Source organism: Sciurus vulgaris, assembly GCF_902686455.1.
Source record: "Sciurus vulgaris genome assembly, chromosome: 6".
Lineage (NCBI taxonomy): Eukaryota > Metazoa > Chordata > Mammalia > Rodentia > Sciuridae > Sciurus > Sciurus vulgaris.
In genome coordinates this window covers 62,062,040-62,081,807 of record NC_136466.1, presented here as the reverse complement: position 1 = coordinate 62,081,807, position 19,768 = coordinate 62,062,040, and the positions used below count along the sequence as shown (strand labels likewise).

Genomic DNA, 19,768 nt, shown 5'->3' with positions numbered 1-19,768 from the left:
CTGGGGATGTAGTTTAGTGGTAGAATGCTTACCTAGCTTGTACAAGACCCTTGGTTCAATCCACAGTACTGTTAAAAAATAATTTAATATTTGATAAGATTAGAAAAATTGGATTCTATCAATGCTTATATGATGTTAAGAGTCCCAAGACTCTTGGAACTTCGCTTTTTCATAAGTAAAATGAGGATAGCAAATTTTCTGTGGTATAGTTTTTTTTTTTTCTTTGCTCCTAATTAAATGTTTAATTTGGGGGTAATGATAGATTTGTTTCTTCATGTGCATGTTGAATAAGTGCACTACTTATGAGTATTGAACTTATAGTCTTCAAGTGGTATGGGTGGCCTTGGGTGTTCTGTACCATATTTCAATGAAGCTGTCCTTCTCTCCATTGTCTGCAGGACTCCAGTGAGAGTAGCTCCTCTGCACCAGCCACACAGTACATCATGTTGCCTCTGCCTGCCTACTCAGTTATGGAGAATCCCACCTCTATCAAACTGGTCAGTATGTGGGGAGTTGATGGCATTTAGGGCTCTTCTAAAGTTTTCTAAAACATCTTTGACCTTTAGACTGGGAAATGAAATTGGCTGAATTATATTGTGTGCATGTACAAATACATAATGGTGAATCTTACTTTTGCATATAATATTATAATTATAGCATCAGAGAGAGAGAGAGAGAGAGAGAAACTTAGACTGCTAGACAACTGGAATTGGCAGAGGTCTCAGGGATTTTCTGGGCCATGTGTTCTTCAGTTGGGGGTTTTATAGAGCTTCACAGGATCCATGAATTCCCTCAAGTTTTATACAGACTGCTGGAGAGCATTTTCCTGGAACAGATTCCAGGGCTTTTATCAAGTTTTCAGAATCATGCGTGATTTCAAAAAATCAAGGAGCCACTGATGTAATTAAATATTCTTATCGTTAGATTAGGAACCAGAGAAGAAAAAGGCCACTTGATTACAAACAAGCCAGAATCAGGATTCTGGTTTCTTGATTCTTAGTTGATATTTTTTCTATCACACACTGTAGCATCTGGGCTGAGATTTGTCCCTAAGTATTTTCATGTTTTTTGATGCTTCATAGTGATATTAAAAAATACTTTATCAATATTTGATTGTTTCCTGCTGGTATTTAGTAATACAATCGATTTTTTTTTTAATATGGAGCTGTGTATTACAACTTAAAACTTGTTTAGTTTTGATAGCTTTTTTTGTAGATTTGATTGGATTTTCTACAGAGAAAATCATGTTGTCTATTAGTGAAGTTTTTTATATCTTGCTTTCTGATCTGAATTCCTTATTTCTTTTTCTTGCTTTATTACCTTGTCTAGGTCCTCTAGTACAATGTTAAATAAAAGTGCTAAGAGCGGATAAGATCTTGGGGGAAATATTCAGTCTTTCCCCATTAAGTATGATGTTAGCTATAGGTTTTTTGTAGATGCCATTTATTAAGTTTAGGATGTTTCCTTCTATTTCTGATTTGCTAGGAGGTTTTTGTTGTTGTTGGGTTTGTTGATTGGTAGGTTGGTTGTTTGGGTTACTGGGATTGAACCTAAGGGGCTTCTACCCCTGAACTACATCACCACCCTTTTTATTTTGAGATTTTTTTCTTGCAAAATTGCTGAGTCTGGTCTCAAAACTTGCAGTTATTCTGCCTCATTCTCCCAAATTGATGAGATTATAGGTGTAGGCCACTTCATCCAGCTTTCTAGATGTTTTCATTAGGAATGAATGTTGGATTTTTGTCAAATGCTTTTTCTGTGTCTATTGAGATGATTGTATGGATTTTCTTTTCTAGTTGGTTAATGTGGTTAACTTCATTGTTTTCCAATGTTAAACCAACCCAGCATTCCTGGGATGAACCCTAGTTGGCAGTGATCTATTAGTCCTTTTATATATTGTCAGATTTGATCAGCTAAAATTTTGTTCAGAATTTTTGTATCTGTTCATGAGGGATGTTGGTCTTTAATGTTCTTGTGTAGTCTGGTTTTTGTGTGCTTACTTCATAAAATGAGTTGGGAACTATTTCTCCCCTTCTATTTTCTTAAAGAGTTCATGTTGTATTCACATTATTTCTTACAGTGTTTGATAGAATTACCAGTGAAGTCATGTGGGCCTGGAGTTTTCTTTCTGAGAAGGTTTTTAACTTCAAGTCCAACATTTTAAAATATACATGGTTTTTTTTTTTTTTTTTTTTTTTTTTTTTTTTTTTTTTTTTTTTTTTTGGTGGTGGAGATGTTGGGAGACAGAGTCTTGCTTTTCCTTCTGGCTGGCCTTGAACTCATGATCCTCCTGCCTAAGACTGTGGAGTAGCTGGGACTACAGTTGCACATTACCATGCCCAGCTACATAGGACTATTTAGATTACCTACTTTTGAGTGAGCTCTTTGTATATTGTCTTTCATGTTTATTTCATTTAGGTTGTCAATTATATTGACACAAAGTTCCTAATAAACATTCCCTTATTACCCTTTAAGAAAATTGTGGTAAGTACACATAATATAAAATTGACCATTTTAACCTTTTCTTCTTTCAATACTGGGGATTGAACCCAGGGGTGTTCTGCCATCACCTGACGTTCTCATCTCTTTCTGTTATTTAAATATTGAGACGGGATCTTGCTAAGTTGCCAGTGCTGGCCTTGAGCTTGTGCTCCTCCTTCCTCAGTATCCTAAGTAGCTAGGATTACAGTTGTGCGCCACTGTACCAGGCCATTTTAACCATTTTTAAGTGTACAGTGCAGTGTCATTTAGTATATTCACAGTATTGCAGTCGTTACCAATATCCATTTCTAGTACTTTTTCCCCAATAGAAACTCTATATTCATTAAATAGTATTTTTCCATTCCTACCAATCCATTGTAACCTCTCTTCTACCTTTTGTCTAAGAATTTACATATTCTAGCTGCTTGTGGTAGGTGAAATTATACAAATATTATATAATACTTTTGCATGTGGCTTTTTCCACTTAATATGGTGTTTTCAGGGTTCATTTGTCTCAGACCATATATCAGAATTTTATGTCTAAATATTCCACTGTATGTATATACTGCATTTTGTGTATCCATTCATTTAAATTTTATTTTTTAATTTTACTTTTTTAGTTTTATTTTATTCATTTATTATCCATTCATCTTTCCATGGACATTTGGATTGTTTCTGGCTTTTGGCTATTTGTGAAAAGTGCTGCTATGAACTTTGGTGTACAAGTGTTAGTTTGAGTCCCTGTTTCCTGTTCTTTTGGATATATAGCCATAAGTGAAATTACTGGATCATGTGGTAATTCTTTATCCTTTGAATATCTGTAGAATCTGTAGTGATTTAATGTCTCTCATTTCTGTTTCTGATAATTTGGGTCTTCCTTTTTTTTCCCCTGATAAGCCTAGCTATAAGTTTATCAATTTTATTGATCTCCAAGAACCAGCTTTTGGTATGATTGATTTTCTCTATTTTTGTTTTCTATTTCACTGATTGATTGCTCTTCTTTTTCTAGTTTCTTAGGGTGGAAGTTGATGTCATTGATTTGAGACCTTTCTTTTCTGATGTAGTTGCTTAGTGCTGTAAAATTTCCTTTTAAGCACTACTTTAGTGGCATCCAACAAACTCTGATAGTATGTTTTTATTTTTAATTGGTTCAAAATACTTTCTGGATTTGTTCTTTGAGTTACATAGAGGTGTGTTACCTTTTTTCCAAATATTTAGTGATTTTGCATATATTTTTCTGTTACTGATTTGTAATTTAATTTTGTTATCATCAGAACTTTATGGTTTATAAAACCTGAGTCCTTTTAAATTTATTTGGTTTCATTTTATGGCTCAGTATATGGTCTATCTTAAATGTCCTGTGTGCATTTTAAGAGAATGTGTATTCTACTGTTGAGTGGAGTGTTGTATACATGTCAAATTAGGTCAGATTGATTGTGTTGTTCAAGGCTTTTCTATCCTTTCCTACTTGTTCTATCAGTTATTTAGAGAAAAAAATTGCAGATTTGTCTTTTCTTATAGTTCTATTTTTCTTTCATATATTTGGACTCAGCTTGTTAAGTACATAAACATAACATGTTATGTTCTTTTGATAAATTGACTCCATTATTATGGAAAGATCTTTATCTCTAGTATATTAGCTTTGTAATTGACTTTGTCTGATGTCAACCTCTTTTCTTTTTATCGTTATATTAAGGTGTATCTTTTTCTGTCTTTTCACTTTTAACCAGTTATATCTTGGTATTTAAAGTGTTTTAAAAATTTTTTTTAAGTTTTATTCTAATTAATTGCACTACAGTGGAGTGCATCCATACACCCCAATAGATCATACATAAATAGAGTGTACTATCCCATTTCTCTGATTATACACATTACAGGATCACATCGGTCATGTAGTCATATATGTACATGAGGTAGTATTGTCTGTTTCACTCTACTATCATTCCTTCCTCCATACCCCTTCCCCTTCCTTCACTCCCCTCTACCTAATATAAAGTAACTCTACTCTTTCCTATCCCCACTCCCCCCCACCCCCTTATTGTGAATTAGCTTCCGCCTATCAGAGAAAGCACTTGGCCTTTGGTTTTTTGGGTTTGGTTTATTTCACTTAGCATGGTATTCTTAACTCCATCCATATACCAGCAAGTGCCATTCTTCTTTAAAGCTGAGTAATATTCCATTGTGTGTGTGTGTGTGTGTGTGTGTGTGTGTGTGTGTGTGTGTGTGTGTATGTATGTGTCACATTTTCTTTATCCATTTATCTGTTGAAGGGCATCTGGGTTGGTTTCATAGTTTAGCTATTGTGAATTGAGCTGCTCTAAACATTGCTATGGCTGTGTCACTGTAGTATGTTGATTTTAAATCCTTTGGGTATAAACTGAGTAGTGGGATTACTGGGTCAAATGGTGGTTCCATTCCAAGTTTTCTTAGGAATCTCCATACTGCTTTCCATAATGGTTGCACCAATTTGCATTCCCACCAGCAATGTATGAGTGTACCTTTTCCCCCACATCCTCACCAACATTTATTGTTGCTTGTATTCTTGATAATTACCATTCTGATTACAGTGAGATGAAATCTAGTGTAATTTTGATTTGCATTTCCCTAATTGCTGGAGGTGTATATTTATTTTATCAATTGTATATCTTCTGTGAAGTATCTGTTCAGTTCCTTAGCCCATTTGTTGATTGGGTTATTTGTGTTAAGTTTTTTGAGTTCTTTATATATCCTAGAGATTAATGCTTTATCTGAGGTGCATGTGGTGTAAAGATTTTTTTCCCAATCTGTAGACTCTCTCTTCTTCTTCTTCTTCTTCTTATTATTATTTTGCTGAGAAGAAGCTTTTTGGTTTGAGTCCATCCCATTTTTTATTTAACTTTTTGCACTTTAGGGATCTTGTTAAGGAAATCAGGTCCTAGGATGACATGGTGAAGATTTGGGCCTACTTTTTCTTCTGGTAGTTGCAGCATCTCTGTTCTAGTACCTAAGTCTTTGATCTTCAGTGAGTTGAGTTTTGGTCAGGATGAGAGGTGAGGGTTTAATTTCATTTTATTACATGTGACTTTCCAGTTTTCCCAGCTTCATTTGTTGAATAAGCTCTCTTTTCTCCAGTGAAAATTTTTGTCACCTTTGTCTAGTATTGAGGTATCCTTTATGTGGGTTTGTCTCTGTGTCTTCTATTCTGTACTATTGGTCTACATGTCTGTTTTTATTACTATAGCTCTGTAGTATAGTTTGAGGTCTTGTATTGTGGTGCCTCCTGCTTCACTTTTCTTGCTGAGGATTGGTTTGGCTATTCTGGGTCTCAGTTCATTTTTCCTATTGAATTTCGTGATTGCCTTTTCTAGTTCTATGAAGAACATCATTGGGATTTTACTAGAAATTACAATAAATGTGTATAATAACGCTTTTGGTAGTACGGCCATTTTGACAATATGAATTCTGCCTATCCAGAAGCATGGGAGTTCTTTCCATCTTCTAAGATCTTCTTCAATTTTTTTTTTTTTTGTGTTCTGTAGTTTTCACTGTAGAAGTCTTTCACTTTTGTTAGATTGATTCCCAGGTTTTGTTTTACTTTTATTTATTTATTTATTTATTTGAGGCCATTGTGAATGGGGTAGTGTTCTTTATTTCTTTCAGTGGATTCATTACTGATGTATAGGAATGCATTTGATTTATGGGTATTGATTTTATATCCTGCTACTTTGCTGAATTCATTTATTAGTTCTGGAAGATTTTTGGTGGAATTTTTTGGATGATCCAAATATAGAATCTTATCATCAGCAAATCGTGATGGTTTGAATTATTCTTTACCTATATGTATACCTTTAATTTCTTTCTTTTAATTTTTCTGACTAGAGTTTCTTTTTTTCATCCCACTTTTTGTGGTGTTTGGAATTGAACCCACTGCCTCCTGCATGATAGGCAAATGCTGTATCATGGAGCTACGACCCCATCCCACAATCTATCATTTTTTTTTTTTTTTCTTTTCTTTTTTTGGGTACCAGGGATTGAACTCAGGGACACTCAACCACTGAGCCACATCCTCAATCCTATTTTGTATTTTATTTAGAGACATGATCTCACTGCGTTGCTTAGTGCCTTACCATTGCTGAGACTGGCTTTGAACTCAAGGTCCTCCTGTCTCAGCTTCCCAAGGCGCTAGAATTACAGGTGTGTGCCACCATACCCAGCCACAATCTATCTTAATTGGTGAGCTTAAGGTCTTTTTATTTAATGTAATTATTATCTTACTATTATTTTATCTTACCATTTGTCCCATTCAGTTTTTCTGCTTTCTTTTGATTTAATTTTTATGAATCCATTTTTTCCATTTTAATGACTTATTAGCTATTAACTTTATTTTGGTTATGTTAGTAAGTTTCTTTAGGGTTTATATATTATCTTCAACTCCTGTTGCAGATAAGCAGTATATTCTTTGAGTTTTCATCATTGTTGTTTTGAGGCCTGAGCCTCCTAAGTGACTAGGACTCTAGGCATGTGCCACCATCCCCAACTAAGCACTATATTCTTGGATGAAAAAGTTGTAGGGTCTTAAAACAGGAACAGCTGCTGCAACTTGAAGAAACTCCTTATTTCTTCTTAGTCCTGTGTTCTTGGAAATGACTATAATGTTCTAAAAAGTGTCTGCCAAACTCTTCTAGAATAGTATTTTTTGGCAATACTTGGAACTGAAACATCAGCCTTGAACACTAGCGTCTTTTCTTTTTTTTGCAGTACCTGAGATTGAATCCAGGTGTACTGTACCACAGAGCTATATCCCCAGCCCCCAACTCCTTTTTTTTTTTTTTTTTTTTTTTAAATTTTGGGACAGGGTCTTGCTAAGTTCCTGAGGCTGACATAGAACTTGGATCCTCCTGCCTCAGTCTCCTAAGATGTGATCTGTAATCACAAATCTCTGAAGTCATTTCCATAGACTACTGTTTAGGAGTATTCCGGAGATCATGTAATTCTTTTTTATTACTTTCATAACTTTATTGAGGTAAAATTGAAGTACAATAAAATGCAGTATTTGACGTATGCAATTGGATTAGTTTTGACATGCTTTGACATGTATGTATTCAATACAATCAGTATAAAAAGCATTTCCATTACTTTTTTAAAATTTGAAATCATGCAGACTGTTTCCTGAATGATTTATTACATTAGAAATCAATTACCTAATAATATGTGGAACCCCACCCCCACATCTCACCTACTTCAAAATTAAATGGCACACTTATAAATATCTCACAGGTCAAAGAAGAAAGCACAAGAAAAGTAAATAAAAAGTGCTTTGAACTAATTGATAATAAAAGCTTAAAACACCCAAATCTCTGGGATGAAACAGTACTTAGATGAACACTTATAACTTAAAGTACTTTTTTTTTTTTTTTTTTTTTTTTTTTTTTTTTGCGGTGCTGGGGATTGAACACAGGGCATTGTGCTTGCAAGGCATTGTAAGGCAAGCACTCTACCAAATGAGCTATCTCCCCTGCCCAACTTAAAGTACTTATATCAGAAAAAAACTAAATTAACAATCAAATTATTTTAAAATTAGGTAATAGGAAGGAAAAAATAAGAGTAGGAGCAAAAATATGTGAAATAGAAAAGAAATATACAATTAAAAGTTGATAAAAATCTAAAGTCTAATCAAGAAAAAAGCAAGAACACAAAAATTTCGATGGAAAGGGAGCTATCAAAACAACTCTGTAGATGCTAAAAGTATATTAAGGTACTATTACAATTGTATGCCAACATATGTGATAGCTTACATAACATGGTCTGTGTTAGAGAAGGATCTGTGTGCTGCTGAGAAGAAAGTGTACTGTCATTGATGGATGAAATATTCCATATATGTCTGTTAAGTCTAAATTATCAATTGTATTTTTTAGTTCTATAGCTTCTTTATTTAGTTTTTGTTTGGAGGATCTATCCTGTGGTGACAGAGGCATGTTAAAAGTTACCCAGTATTATTGTATTGTGATCTGTTTGATTTTTAAAATTGAAAAGGATTTGTTTGATGTCCTTAGATGCTCCATTGTTTGGCGCATAAATATTTATGATTGTTACATCTTGTTGATATATATGTAGTTCCCTTAAGCAAGATGAAATGGCCTTCTTGTCCCTTCTGATTAAATTTGGCTTAAAGTCCACTTTATCTGATATGAAGATAGAGACCCTTGTTTACATGATCCATGTGAGTGATGTTTTTTCCCATTTTTACCTTTAGTCTCTGTATGTCTTTGCCTATGAGCTGAGTCTCTTAAAGACAGCATATTGTTGGGTCTTGCTTTTTAATCCAATCTGCTAGTCTTTATCTTTTGATTGAATTTAGGCCATTAATATTCAGTGTTGTTATTGAGAAATGATTTTTATTCCCTGTCATTTTGGTTTATTTCTAGTTTTTAATTTGAATTAGTTTTTCCTTTGATTGACTATTCTTCTAATGTAGTTCCTCCCTTTACTGGTTTTTACTTTTATTTTTCATTTCATCTTCATGAAATATTTTATTGATAATGTTTTGTAGTGCAGGCTTTCTACTTGTGAATTCTTTTAACATTTATTTATCATCAATTCTGAGGTTTTTATTTTATCGTCAATTCTGAAGCTTAATTTTGCTGGGTGTAGTATTCTTATCTGGCATCCTTTTTCTTTCAGAGCTTGGTTTGTATTATTCCAAGACTTCCTAGCCTTGAGGGTCTGAGTTGAGATATCAACTATGATACAGATTGGTTTCCCTATAAATGTAACCTGTTTTTTCCTCTGGCAGCCTTTAAAATTGTATCCTCATTCTGTATGTTAGGTATTTTCATAAAAATGTGCATTGGTGTGGGTCTGTTGTAATTTTGTATATTTGGGATCCTGTAAATTTCCTGTATCTGATTTTTCTATTTCATTCTTTGGTTTGGAAAATTACCTGTTATTATTTCATTGAAAAGATTGTGCATTCCATCAGTTTATATCTTCAAGCCTTCATCTATCCCGATAAATCTTAAATTTGGTCTTTTCGGGTTATTCCATATTTCTTACATATTCTGTTCATGGTCTCTTAACATCTTTTCTCCGTGGTTAGCTTTATTTTCAAGATTATATAGTTTGTCTTCATTGCCAGAAACTCTGTCTTCCAACTGGTGTAGTCTGTTGGTGATGCTTTCAGTTGAATTTTTAATTTGATTTATTGATTCCTTCATTTTGATGATTTCTGCTTGATTTTTTTTTCAGAATCTCTTTCTTGAAGTGACCTTTTACTTCCTGTTTTTTCTCTCTAATTTCACTTCTTACATCATCCTTTAGCTCGCAGATCAGTTCAACTATATGTACCTTCTAAGCTCCTCCTCTGACATTTCTTCCACAGTGGTGTTATTGGGTTCTGTTCTTGAAGTGTCTTGTTTTGTTTGGGACTGATTTGTTCCCTTGCTTTTTCATATTATTTGTGTGTCTACCATCTAGCATTATGAATCCAAGGTAGTAGAGTTTCTACCCTGTATACTCGTAGTGTCCCTGAAGGTTTCTACTACCTCACCGTTTTGGGGGAGACAGATAATAACCAATGCAAACAATATACAGCATTAAACCAAATAGTTTATGCTATGATATCTACAATGCTAATTGTCACAATAAACAAATGATATGATCAGTTATTGCCCACAGTAAAAACAGTTAAGTTTGAAAAAGGGTTTACAATTTCAAATGGTGAAATGGTAGAGAACAGAAGTGATCTTACGATGTGATGATTATGAGGGAAGAAGTAAAAAGTAAAAAGTGTGAAAGAGAAAACAATAGAGATTGGCTATTAGCATAAGAAGAGAGAGAAGGCAAACTGATAAAAGAGAGAAAAAAATATATATGGCAAAAATTTTTAAAAAAATAAAAGAATACGAAACAAAACAAATATACTAATCAAATACCCTAACCCTGAAATATTGAAGCATGAGAAATAACTGGCTTCAAAAATGCTAGAAATGAGAAAAAAAATATGAATATGTATAAATGTCCATGAACCATTGAGGTCACAATTACAATAGAAAAAAAAGAAACCTTGATGAAAAGTTAAAGAATTGTGTCCGTTGGAGTTCAGAAGATTCTGTTTCCCTTCTCAACAGTGCTGGGTTGGGATTGCTGGGTTGAGAGTTAATCCCACAGGCCAAACTCCTAGAAGCAGGGTTTAGGCTTAGGTGGGCTCCAGGCTCTTTGTTGAATGCTAGTCTGTCTGGAGACTTTAAATCAGTGCATCTCCAGGGTCTAGCAGTTGCCATTACACACGGAAAGACTATACCCCGGGATCTCCCCTGGATTACACTCGTGTGGTGGAGGAGCCGATTCTTGGTCCACTGCATCTCCTGCAGTCCTCTCACTTCCTATTCTTGAGTTTAGTCATCAAACTCAATCTCTCCCACCCATGCCCTTCCAGGTTCCCAGCCAGGCGCCTCTCTCCCAGTTGGGTTGGAGGGGCTCGTGGACAGCTGGGTGGGTTTCCACAATCATTTGTCCCCTATGTAAACTTCTCTCCATGTTTGAATTTCTCATGGTCATTAGGCATACTCTGTGTTGTGTACTGTGAGTTTGCCATGCTGTATTTCAGGCCAAACTCAGGTTTGCCAGAAAATGGCTCCTCAACTGCTGGTCCCCTGCACTGAGGCTGCAAAATTGTTCCTTTCTCTGTCCTCTGCACACAGCCTGGAGAGATAGTGGCTTCTTTCCCGCACAAGGATATTATTCAGCATACCTTTCTGTTTTGTTGGGCACTGTCTTTGATCTCTAAACTCTCCATACCCAGACATGCCTTAGGTCTCATAAAAATGTAGGTTCCTTTAATTCCCTCATGCCTCCACTTTGCTGGCAAAGGGACTGCTCTGGTTGGTGACTCTGGCTGTGGCAGTAGCTGTGGTGCTGGGAATTTCTTCCTTATTTCCAACCTCCTGAATTCGTGATCTGCTTTGAATTAAATTCCAGTAAAGTTCCCCTCATCATCCCCGCCCCCTTTTTTTTCTTTTTTGTTCATCCACCTTACTGAGAAACTGCCTGTCTGCTTTCTTGGTTTCATGCCATGGAGCAGCCAGAAAAGTGACCTTCTCTATTTTGTCATCTTGAAATTCCCATGGTAATTCACTTATAGAACGAACTTACTTAAATTTTTATTCTGTTTCCTGGGACTATTCACTATGAAGATTATGTATCCGGTCATAGTCTGAAAAAAATCAGAGATGTTCTACATCTTGGTAATTTAATCTCTCACAAACCTATAGTATCTTGCTATTTACTAAGTGAATGTTTCCTCATTCTCTGCTTCATTTCCTCCTCAAGATACCAGTGAAATAGGAAGAGCAGGTGATTTTTACAGAGGAGAAAACCCAAGGCCCAAGAGGTATAGTGACTTACTCCTAGGCCATCCAGTTTGTTAATGGCAAAGTTGGAACCCAGAGCTTGGTCTCTTACCTGGATGCCATGCCACTTTGCACTCATCCTTTACTTCATACTGCTTCGATAATCATCTTTTCTTTAGGCTCCCTGGCGGAGGTAGCTAGTTGCAGTTTGGTATTTCCCAAGGAAGGTTTTTGCTTTTTGGCCAGGCTAAGGAAGCTGGAATTAATAGTTGAGGAAACATAAGTGACAAAACAAATCTGATAGGGAAATTTTTTTTTTCGATTTTAATCTAGAAATGAAACATTTCCATTTGTAGCTGAAATGTAATAACCATTGTAATACATTTTGCTCAAAGGTAGATTAGTAGAGATGCTGAAAGCCAATGGATGATTATATTCATATGCAAACAACTAAATTCCAATGAATGTCAAAGGACTTGATTTCTGTTCCTGCCTCTTATATTATTATTTTTTTCGTGATCAGGGTTCTATTTTTATATCTGAATTCTAGGTCCTAGTTTCTCTGATTTTTGACTAGTAACAATGAAGATGAAGCAAATTTTTTGAAGTATTAAGTCATCTAGGTGCATAAAAGGAATCTTGAACCAAGAATCAGAAACATCTAAGTTCTAGGTCCAGCTCTGCTCTTGAGTCACTGTGATTTGAGACTAAGCATTTAACTATTCTGAACCAAAGTAGTAATAATATTTACCTACTCAGTAGCATTGCTGAGTTATTAAATGAGATATTGGTAAAGCATTTAGCACTGTGTGCTACCTTGCTCGATCAATAGCAGTTACCATTGTCTGATAATTGTTATAATGGTCAGCAGAGTCTGAGAGGGGTTGGAGTTTGATCTTGAGTCTCATACTTTATTATTATTATTTTTAAACAGACCACTACATACACTCGCCGAGGCCATGGGACATGCACCAGCCCAGGTTGCTCCTTTACATACGTCACTAGGCACAAACCACCTAAGTGCCCCACTTGTGGTAACTTCCTAGGAGGAAAGTGGATCCCAAAGGTAAGGTTCATTGGCCATTGCTGCTTTGGAAATCCAACTAGAGTAAGCTTCCTGTTGCCCTTGAGAGCTATGATTTTTTAAAAATTAATACTTTTAATTTTGACTATCATTTTTATTGTAAACATAAACATTTTTATTGTAAACATTTATAAAATTGATAACAGCAAAGCAAAACTTTATGCATAATTTTTTGTGTGTGATGCTAGGGATTGAGCCCAGGGCCTCATGCATATGAAGCAAGTGTTTATCACTGAGCCACACTCTCAGCCTTTATCTGCAGTCTTTTATCATCCAAAGAAAAGCCATTATTAATTATTATTTAACATTTTGGTATGCTTTCTTTTTTCTGTTAATATGTTGTATATAGTTTTTTCATTTAACTTAACATCCATTAAATATTCTTTAACAATATTATCTTTAATTGCTTCTTAATTTCCCATGAATGACTATGCCATAGTAATTTACTCACTTCCATTAAGGCTAACTTTTTAACAATCCATCTGCCATACTCCTTGGTTATTATTCCACTGCATAGCTCATGTTTTCATTGCTTAGCTTAAAATCCTTTACTTCTTGTATAGCTCCTATTAAAAGTGGGAGTCCTGAACTTAACCTGCTATTCAAGTCTTCCGTAGTCTAACTCTAATGTATCCCCTCCTCCTTCCCACCATTTCTTCTTTTCTCTTTTTGAGTCTTTTCTCCAGTAGCCAAACAAGTTGGTTATTTTTTCTGACATAAATGTGTAATGATAGGTTATGACTCATTGTAAACCTAGGTTTCCTTAGGGAATGACTTTCTTTGTATGTAAGTAAACCTTTAACACTTTAAAGTAGCAGTTACTACCATATAACAGTGTTTCTGTTTGTGTCATTTCGTAAACTTCTTTTTGACCTTTGCATCCCCCACAGCTTTTACCCCTAGAAGATGCTCATACAAAATTTTAGTTCAGCATGTTTTGTTAACTTGTTGTACACTTGGCATGAACTGGATAAAACATACATACTTGTCATGTTTTTTATATGATACTGAATTTTTAGGGTCAGAATGAATGGAATAGTCAGGCATGGTGGCACAGTCCTATAATCCCAGAGACGGGGGAGACTGAGATAGGAGCATTACACGTACAAGGCCAGCCTTAGCAACTTAGCAGGGCCTTAAGTAACTTAGTGAAACCCTGTCTCAAAAAAAAAAAAGTTGAGGTGTGGCTTAGTGATAAAATGCCCCTGGGTTCATTCCCCAGTACCAAAAAAAAAAAAAAAAAAATTCAATTCTGAGAGGAGAGATGCTTACCAGGACTGGAATAGACAGGGAGGTTTTATAAAAGATGATGTCGAAGGATCAGTAGCACTTGCATAAGTAGAAAAGGAAAGAGAGAGGCACTTGCTTAGGCTATGATTGTAATTGTCATTTATTTAACTCAGCATGGTCCACTGAGATAATCAGCTTATAAACAGAAAAACTTTATTTTGGCCTACAGGTTTGGAGCTTTCAGCCCATGGTCCATTAACTCCATTGTTTTTGGGCCCGTAGCAAGTTGGTGGGACATCTTGGTAGGAGTGTTTGGTGGCAGAAAAATGCTTACCTCATGGCCAGAAAGTAAGCAGTAGAGAAAAGAGACAAAGAGACCATGATCTCACAGTCTCCTTCAAGGGCACTCTCCCAGTGATCTAAAACCTCTTCCTAGGTCCCACCTTCTAAAGGCCATCTCCCAGTATGCTCCAATAGTGCCATCCTGGGGAGCAAGCCTTTACCACATGGATATTTGGGGGATACCTAAGATCCAAACAATAGCAATCATTAATATAATTTTGGATTTAGCTTCCTTAGATCAAACTACCGCTTTTTGAGTTTTTAGCCATGAAACCTTAGGCAAGTTGTCATATCTGTATTCCTTGGTTAAGGTTTTTTCTCATCTGCAAATGGAGGTTAAGAATAGTAGCTACCAGTTCTAAAGTTGTGTTTTTCTTTCCAAGAAAGTGTCTGAAATTCACATGGTTTTCTCATCCACTCTTGTCACCTATCAAAATGGCGTCAGACCCTTCTGCTAAGGGAAGATCATTTTGGATGATCTACTCATAAATAATATGAGTTAGTTGAATGTGGAATTTTATGATCTCTCTTGGGTAGTTTTAGATGTGTCACATATTTCTAAGTTCATTTTCCTTTTATAGAAAAAAAAAATGAAACTGAGAAGACCTGTGTTGTAATGTTCTGGGGAGGATCTCATTGCATAAGTGTTAGAAAAACACTCTTAAGTACATGAAGTATCTTCGGTAAATATTTACTAGTTCAGTTGTTCAGCATGTAGTCCTCTTTTTCTTTAGAAGACCACCCTGATTTATGTTTCAATGTCCATCTTTTCTTCAAGTAGCTCCTTGTGCTTCTAGGGAAACTGAACCTACTGAGGGCTTCAGGCTGAAGCATGCAGCTGAAATATAATTAGCGAATCTCAAATCCCCAGTCACAGCAATAGTTCAGGGATGGAGGGATGGATGAGTGGGAATGGTCATTGATCTGGGTTGAATGAATTGAACTGAAGCCCAAGGCTTTGTACCAAACAAAAAAGGGAAAGAATTGATTTGTCATGTTGTAGGTAATTGAGGAAGCCTTTAGCTTGAGACTGAGTGGCAGACAAGGGGAAACTGCTGAAAATAGAACTCTTGTCAAAGAAGCAGGAGCAAAAAATAGACAAGAAAAAGTTGATTTGGTCCCATCCTTTAAGCTATCAGTTCAAGCCTCACCTGAAGACAGCTGTGCGTCTGCCTCCTCTTGATCTCTCTTTCTTACAACAAAGTGTTCACTTTTTAAGATTTTTTAAAGTTATGAGTTTTATTCTTGACTTTGTAAAGATAATTGTAAATGAGGAAAAATTGTAACAACTTGAAACCATGTTAATTTTGACAGAAATAAAATTGTCTCTAAGGCTCTTAGCTCTGATCTTTCTAGGTACAAGAAACATTAAATTTCTATTATCATTTTAAGGAAAAAAAGAATAGTAGCTTCCTTAAAAGGGTCACTGGAAGACCTAAATGAGATCATCCATAAGTGAATGGCACAGTTCTTCATATGTATTAAACCTCAGTAAATGTTCCCTGTTGTCAAGATTGACATTTATATAACTATTATCTATTATTGCTATGCATGTTATCACTTCTGAAGTTTTGTTGAGTTTCTTTGTGTTCATTTTCTCTGGTGTACCTCTGTGAAGCCATTAATTTATTATTACATTGTTCCCCAAGAATGCATTTCACCAGCTGCATTAGGGATGTTGAGTTGGATTGCAGTTGGAATCCTCCTTGGCCCTCCTACAACAGTGCAAAAGCAAGTCTGTGAAATGACCTTACTTTTTGTGCTTGTTCACAAAAGGTGTAAGTGATCATGGTGGACTTTTCTCTCTTTCAGGCTCTGTTTTTACTTTTTCATTTCGAGTGTGTATGTTTGTTCCCTTTGATTAAAATAACTTGAGCTGTGGTTCTTAATAAGATCAAGCTCATGGCATGAAAAGAAGTTTTTCTTAGCTACTTGCCCTCCCCCCATTTTGATTTGCTAAGTCAGAATTTTTTTTTCCCCGGCATTAGAGTGAGTTTGAAAAGAGAAAAAAGGTAACACTTCAGCATCAATGCACTTTAGAATTTTAGAGATAAACAGTGACTGGTTATCAAGTAGTTCAACTCTTTTAAGTTTTTAGCTGAGAGAAAAATTGATTAAGAAGTGACTTGCTAAGTTCTACAGTTAATTATGCCAGCACCTTTTCCACTATACACTTCTTGGACATTACTGTGTCATTTAGCTGCAGCATCTAAGATTTCTTGAGTTCTGGTGTTTGAGGCAGCAAATATAAATTGTTCCTGTAGGCTCCATATGTTTTTGTACCAGTCAGGAAATGACTCATCTTTTCTTGTTTTGTTCTAGAGTTTATACTGGCTACAGTTAGCCCAAGGAATAGGTGGTATAGTTCCTAATTAATTGGATGGGACAAAAGATAAGGGGCTGTTTAGCTCAAGGCTTCATTCATATGGGCTCTCATAGTGGTAATTGAGTTCTCTCTGAATGGACCACTGTTTGTATTTAACTTTCATCTTGAAAGAAAGCAACATCTAAAAGGGGTCAATTAAGTTAAGGAAATGTGGGGTCACCAGATAGAATTTTTGTTGAGATTGCTTATATTATCATTCCTGAAAATGATTTTTGTCTGAAATAGCCTACTTAATAAGCAGTATTTTCTTCAACAAGCACATTCAAGAAATGGGTATAGTCTGCTGTTTTTCTGCTTTCCCACTGTGTGCTAAATAAATTCTGCAGTTTACTTGGAACTTACATGTTTATTCATTCTTGGGCTAGTGTATGTTAGGATTTGAGAATACTTTACTGGAGAGCTCTAAATGTCTTTGGTTATTGGTCTGTAACCAGAAAGAGTACACCACCCAGCTGACTTTGGAAATGTGAGGGGGTTTTGGTAGTCAGTAGGTGAATTTAATAACAGCTGCAGAGGCTAAACTTCCTGAAACATGCAGTGGGGGGGGGGGGGGGGGATCCTGCACAATAAACTAGCTACCCAAAATCCTGTCTTGTTCCTGTTGACAAATACTGAGAGCCCAACCCTGTGTTACTTCATAATGGGGAAATGAGGATTCAGATGAAGCTTGCCTTAGACCATGTACCTAATTAGGAATGGAGCAGAACCTAGCTTTTATGTTTTCAGTGTGCTAGTTTCTAGTACCTTTCGTGATACACATGAAAGGAAAGACTTCCTTCTGAAACCTATCCCAGAGACAACTACTGTTTTTAAAAAATGTTTTTAAGTGTATGTATTTGTGTGTGTTTCTGTGTGTGTGTGTGTGTGTGTGTGTGTGTGTGTGTGTGTGTGTGTGTGTATAAATGCTATTGTTTTCATAGAGGTGCTTGGATAAAAGCTAAGGGACCAAGGATTTTAAAAAAGTAGATCTGAGATAGCAGCTGCAGTTTTTAATGAGTTTGAATATTTTCTAGCACAAAATTAATATGTATGAGGTAATTTGACCCAGTATGAAATAAATGGCATATGTGCAAGTCATTCTAAAGACTTGTCTGAAAGAATCTGGGACTGAAGGAAAGGTTTTCTGCCAGGAAGTGGAAACATGATGTGAAACTGACTGCAATGGTACCACTAAGGTAAATAGCTTTGGACTTAGAGGCCCAATATGACAGTCTGTGAACCTCTTCCAGAGAGGGGGCTTTGAAAATCAAAAGTCAGACTGCAAAATCGCTAACATTTTTATAAAAAGAAGTATGCCAAAAAGAAATTTGTTAGAAGGAGAATAGATTTATTCTAACTAAGGTATTTAATACTGTAGTGAAGGGACCCTAGAATCAGAAGACTTAGATTCAGGCTGTTTTGTACTTGGGACCTTAAGTTAACCCCTTCTCTGTGGACTTCAATTTTTAATACTTTATTTTTAAGAGGATCAAAGAGAGAATCTTCATGTGTGTTGTTATCACTTGTAAAATGCATACAATATATTCTTTTTCCTAGGAAAAGCCAGCCAAAGTCAAAGTAGAATTGGCTTCAGGTGTCTCTTCCAGAAGTTCTTTGGTTAAAAGAAATCAGCATCCTGTCATCACTGAGCAAAATTCCTCTAAGGAAAATGCCTCCAAACTGACTCTGGAGAACTCAGAGGCTGTAAGCCAGCTCTTAAATGTAGCTCCTCCAAGAGAAGTGAGTGAGGAGAATGAGTGGGAGGAAGTGATCATCTCCGATGCCCATTTTTTGGTCAAGGAAACTCCTGCTAGTTGTGGTACAGCTGTCACTAAGATGCCGGTTGTCAAGAGTGGTGTGCAACCTGAGGTCCTTCTGGGGACAACTGAGTGTGACATTCCTGGATCAGACATACCACTATCAGCTGAGGGGACCAGCACCTCCAGTCTGCTCCCTGCTCCTAAGAAATCTGCAGGGTAAGTCAATGTGGTTATAATTGGGACTGTATCTATAGAAGCTTTGGAAATGTCTTACATTTACTTGTCTTTACAGATTTCCGTGAGACATAGTAGAGCCATGCTAATGGTTCCTCTTTTAGAGATACAAAAACCAAGGCCTAGAGACATGTAGTGATTTGCATGTCCCCCTATGCGTGATATCCATGCTCTGATGTCAGATTTCTTGTGCACCTTTCTTATCAATTTCCTATAGCATTTGTGAGAATCTCTCTGGTACAAGCTATGGGGCAGTATTATTAACTATGAGTTATCAATCCTGGGAATCATATCTGGAAAGAAGCCTTATACCCTGTATCAAGAGTCTTAGTGCTGGCCGTATAGTCCGTCTCGTAGAGTGCCTGACTCTCATGCTGGAGGCCCGGGTTCGAGTCCGCAGCACTCTAGGATTGTGGAAATAACAAACAAACAAACCAAGAGTCTTTAACTGCTATTCAGAAAACTCATTTCTAGTGATGATCTTCCCTAGCTTATATTTGACCTTGGGCATAGTCACTTCCTCTTGCGTTCAGTTTTCTTTTCTGAAAAATCTTGAGTTGGATATTAAAAAAATCTCTTCCTCGAACTGAGGTTGTAGCTCAGTGGTGGAGGCACTGGGTTTGATCCTCAGCACCACATAAAAATAAATAAGTAGGGATCCAAGGTGGCAGACTAGAGGGTGACTGCATCTCCCGTCGCTCCAGAACCCAGGATTCAAGAAGGGGAGGCAATGAGAGACTTGGACTAACATAGAGCCACGGGGTGAGTCTCTCCCACCGGGTGAAGCTCAGCACGGGTGGCAGGCCCATACAGGGGCATCTTCTCGGAGCAGGGCAGGGCAGCTCAGCTAGAGTCTTCCCCAAGCAGCCCTGCTCCCTCCGATGGCAGGCTCCTTCCACAGCCAGCTTCTCAGAGCAGGCCACCTAGGGAGAGCCTTTCCACACAG

The 19,768-nt window shown here is 36.4% G+C and overlaps 1 protein-coding gene across 1 annotated transcript in view; it reads left to right on the top strand.

Annotated features, from left to right (window-relative positions):
• HMGXB3 (HMG-box containing 3) overlaps window positions 1-19,768 on the top strand; it is a 67,832-nt gene that overhangs the window by 9,124 nt on the left and 38,940 nt on the right. The window contains exons 5-7 of the mRNA XM_079144748.1: window positions 399-497; window positions 12,742-12,873; window positions 18,386-18,804. Coding sequence (XP_079000874.1) covers window positions 399-497; window positions 12,742-12,873; window positions 18,386-18,804 — 650 coding nt within the window. The remainder of the gene's footprint in view (window positions 1-398; window positions 498-12,741; window positions 12,874-18,385; window positions 18,805-19,768) is intronic.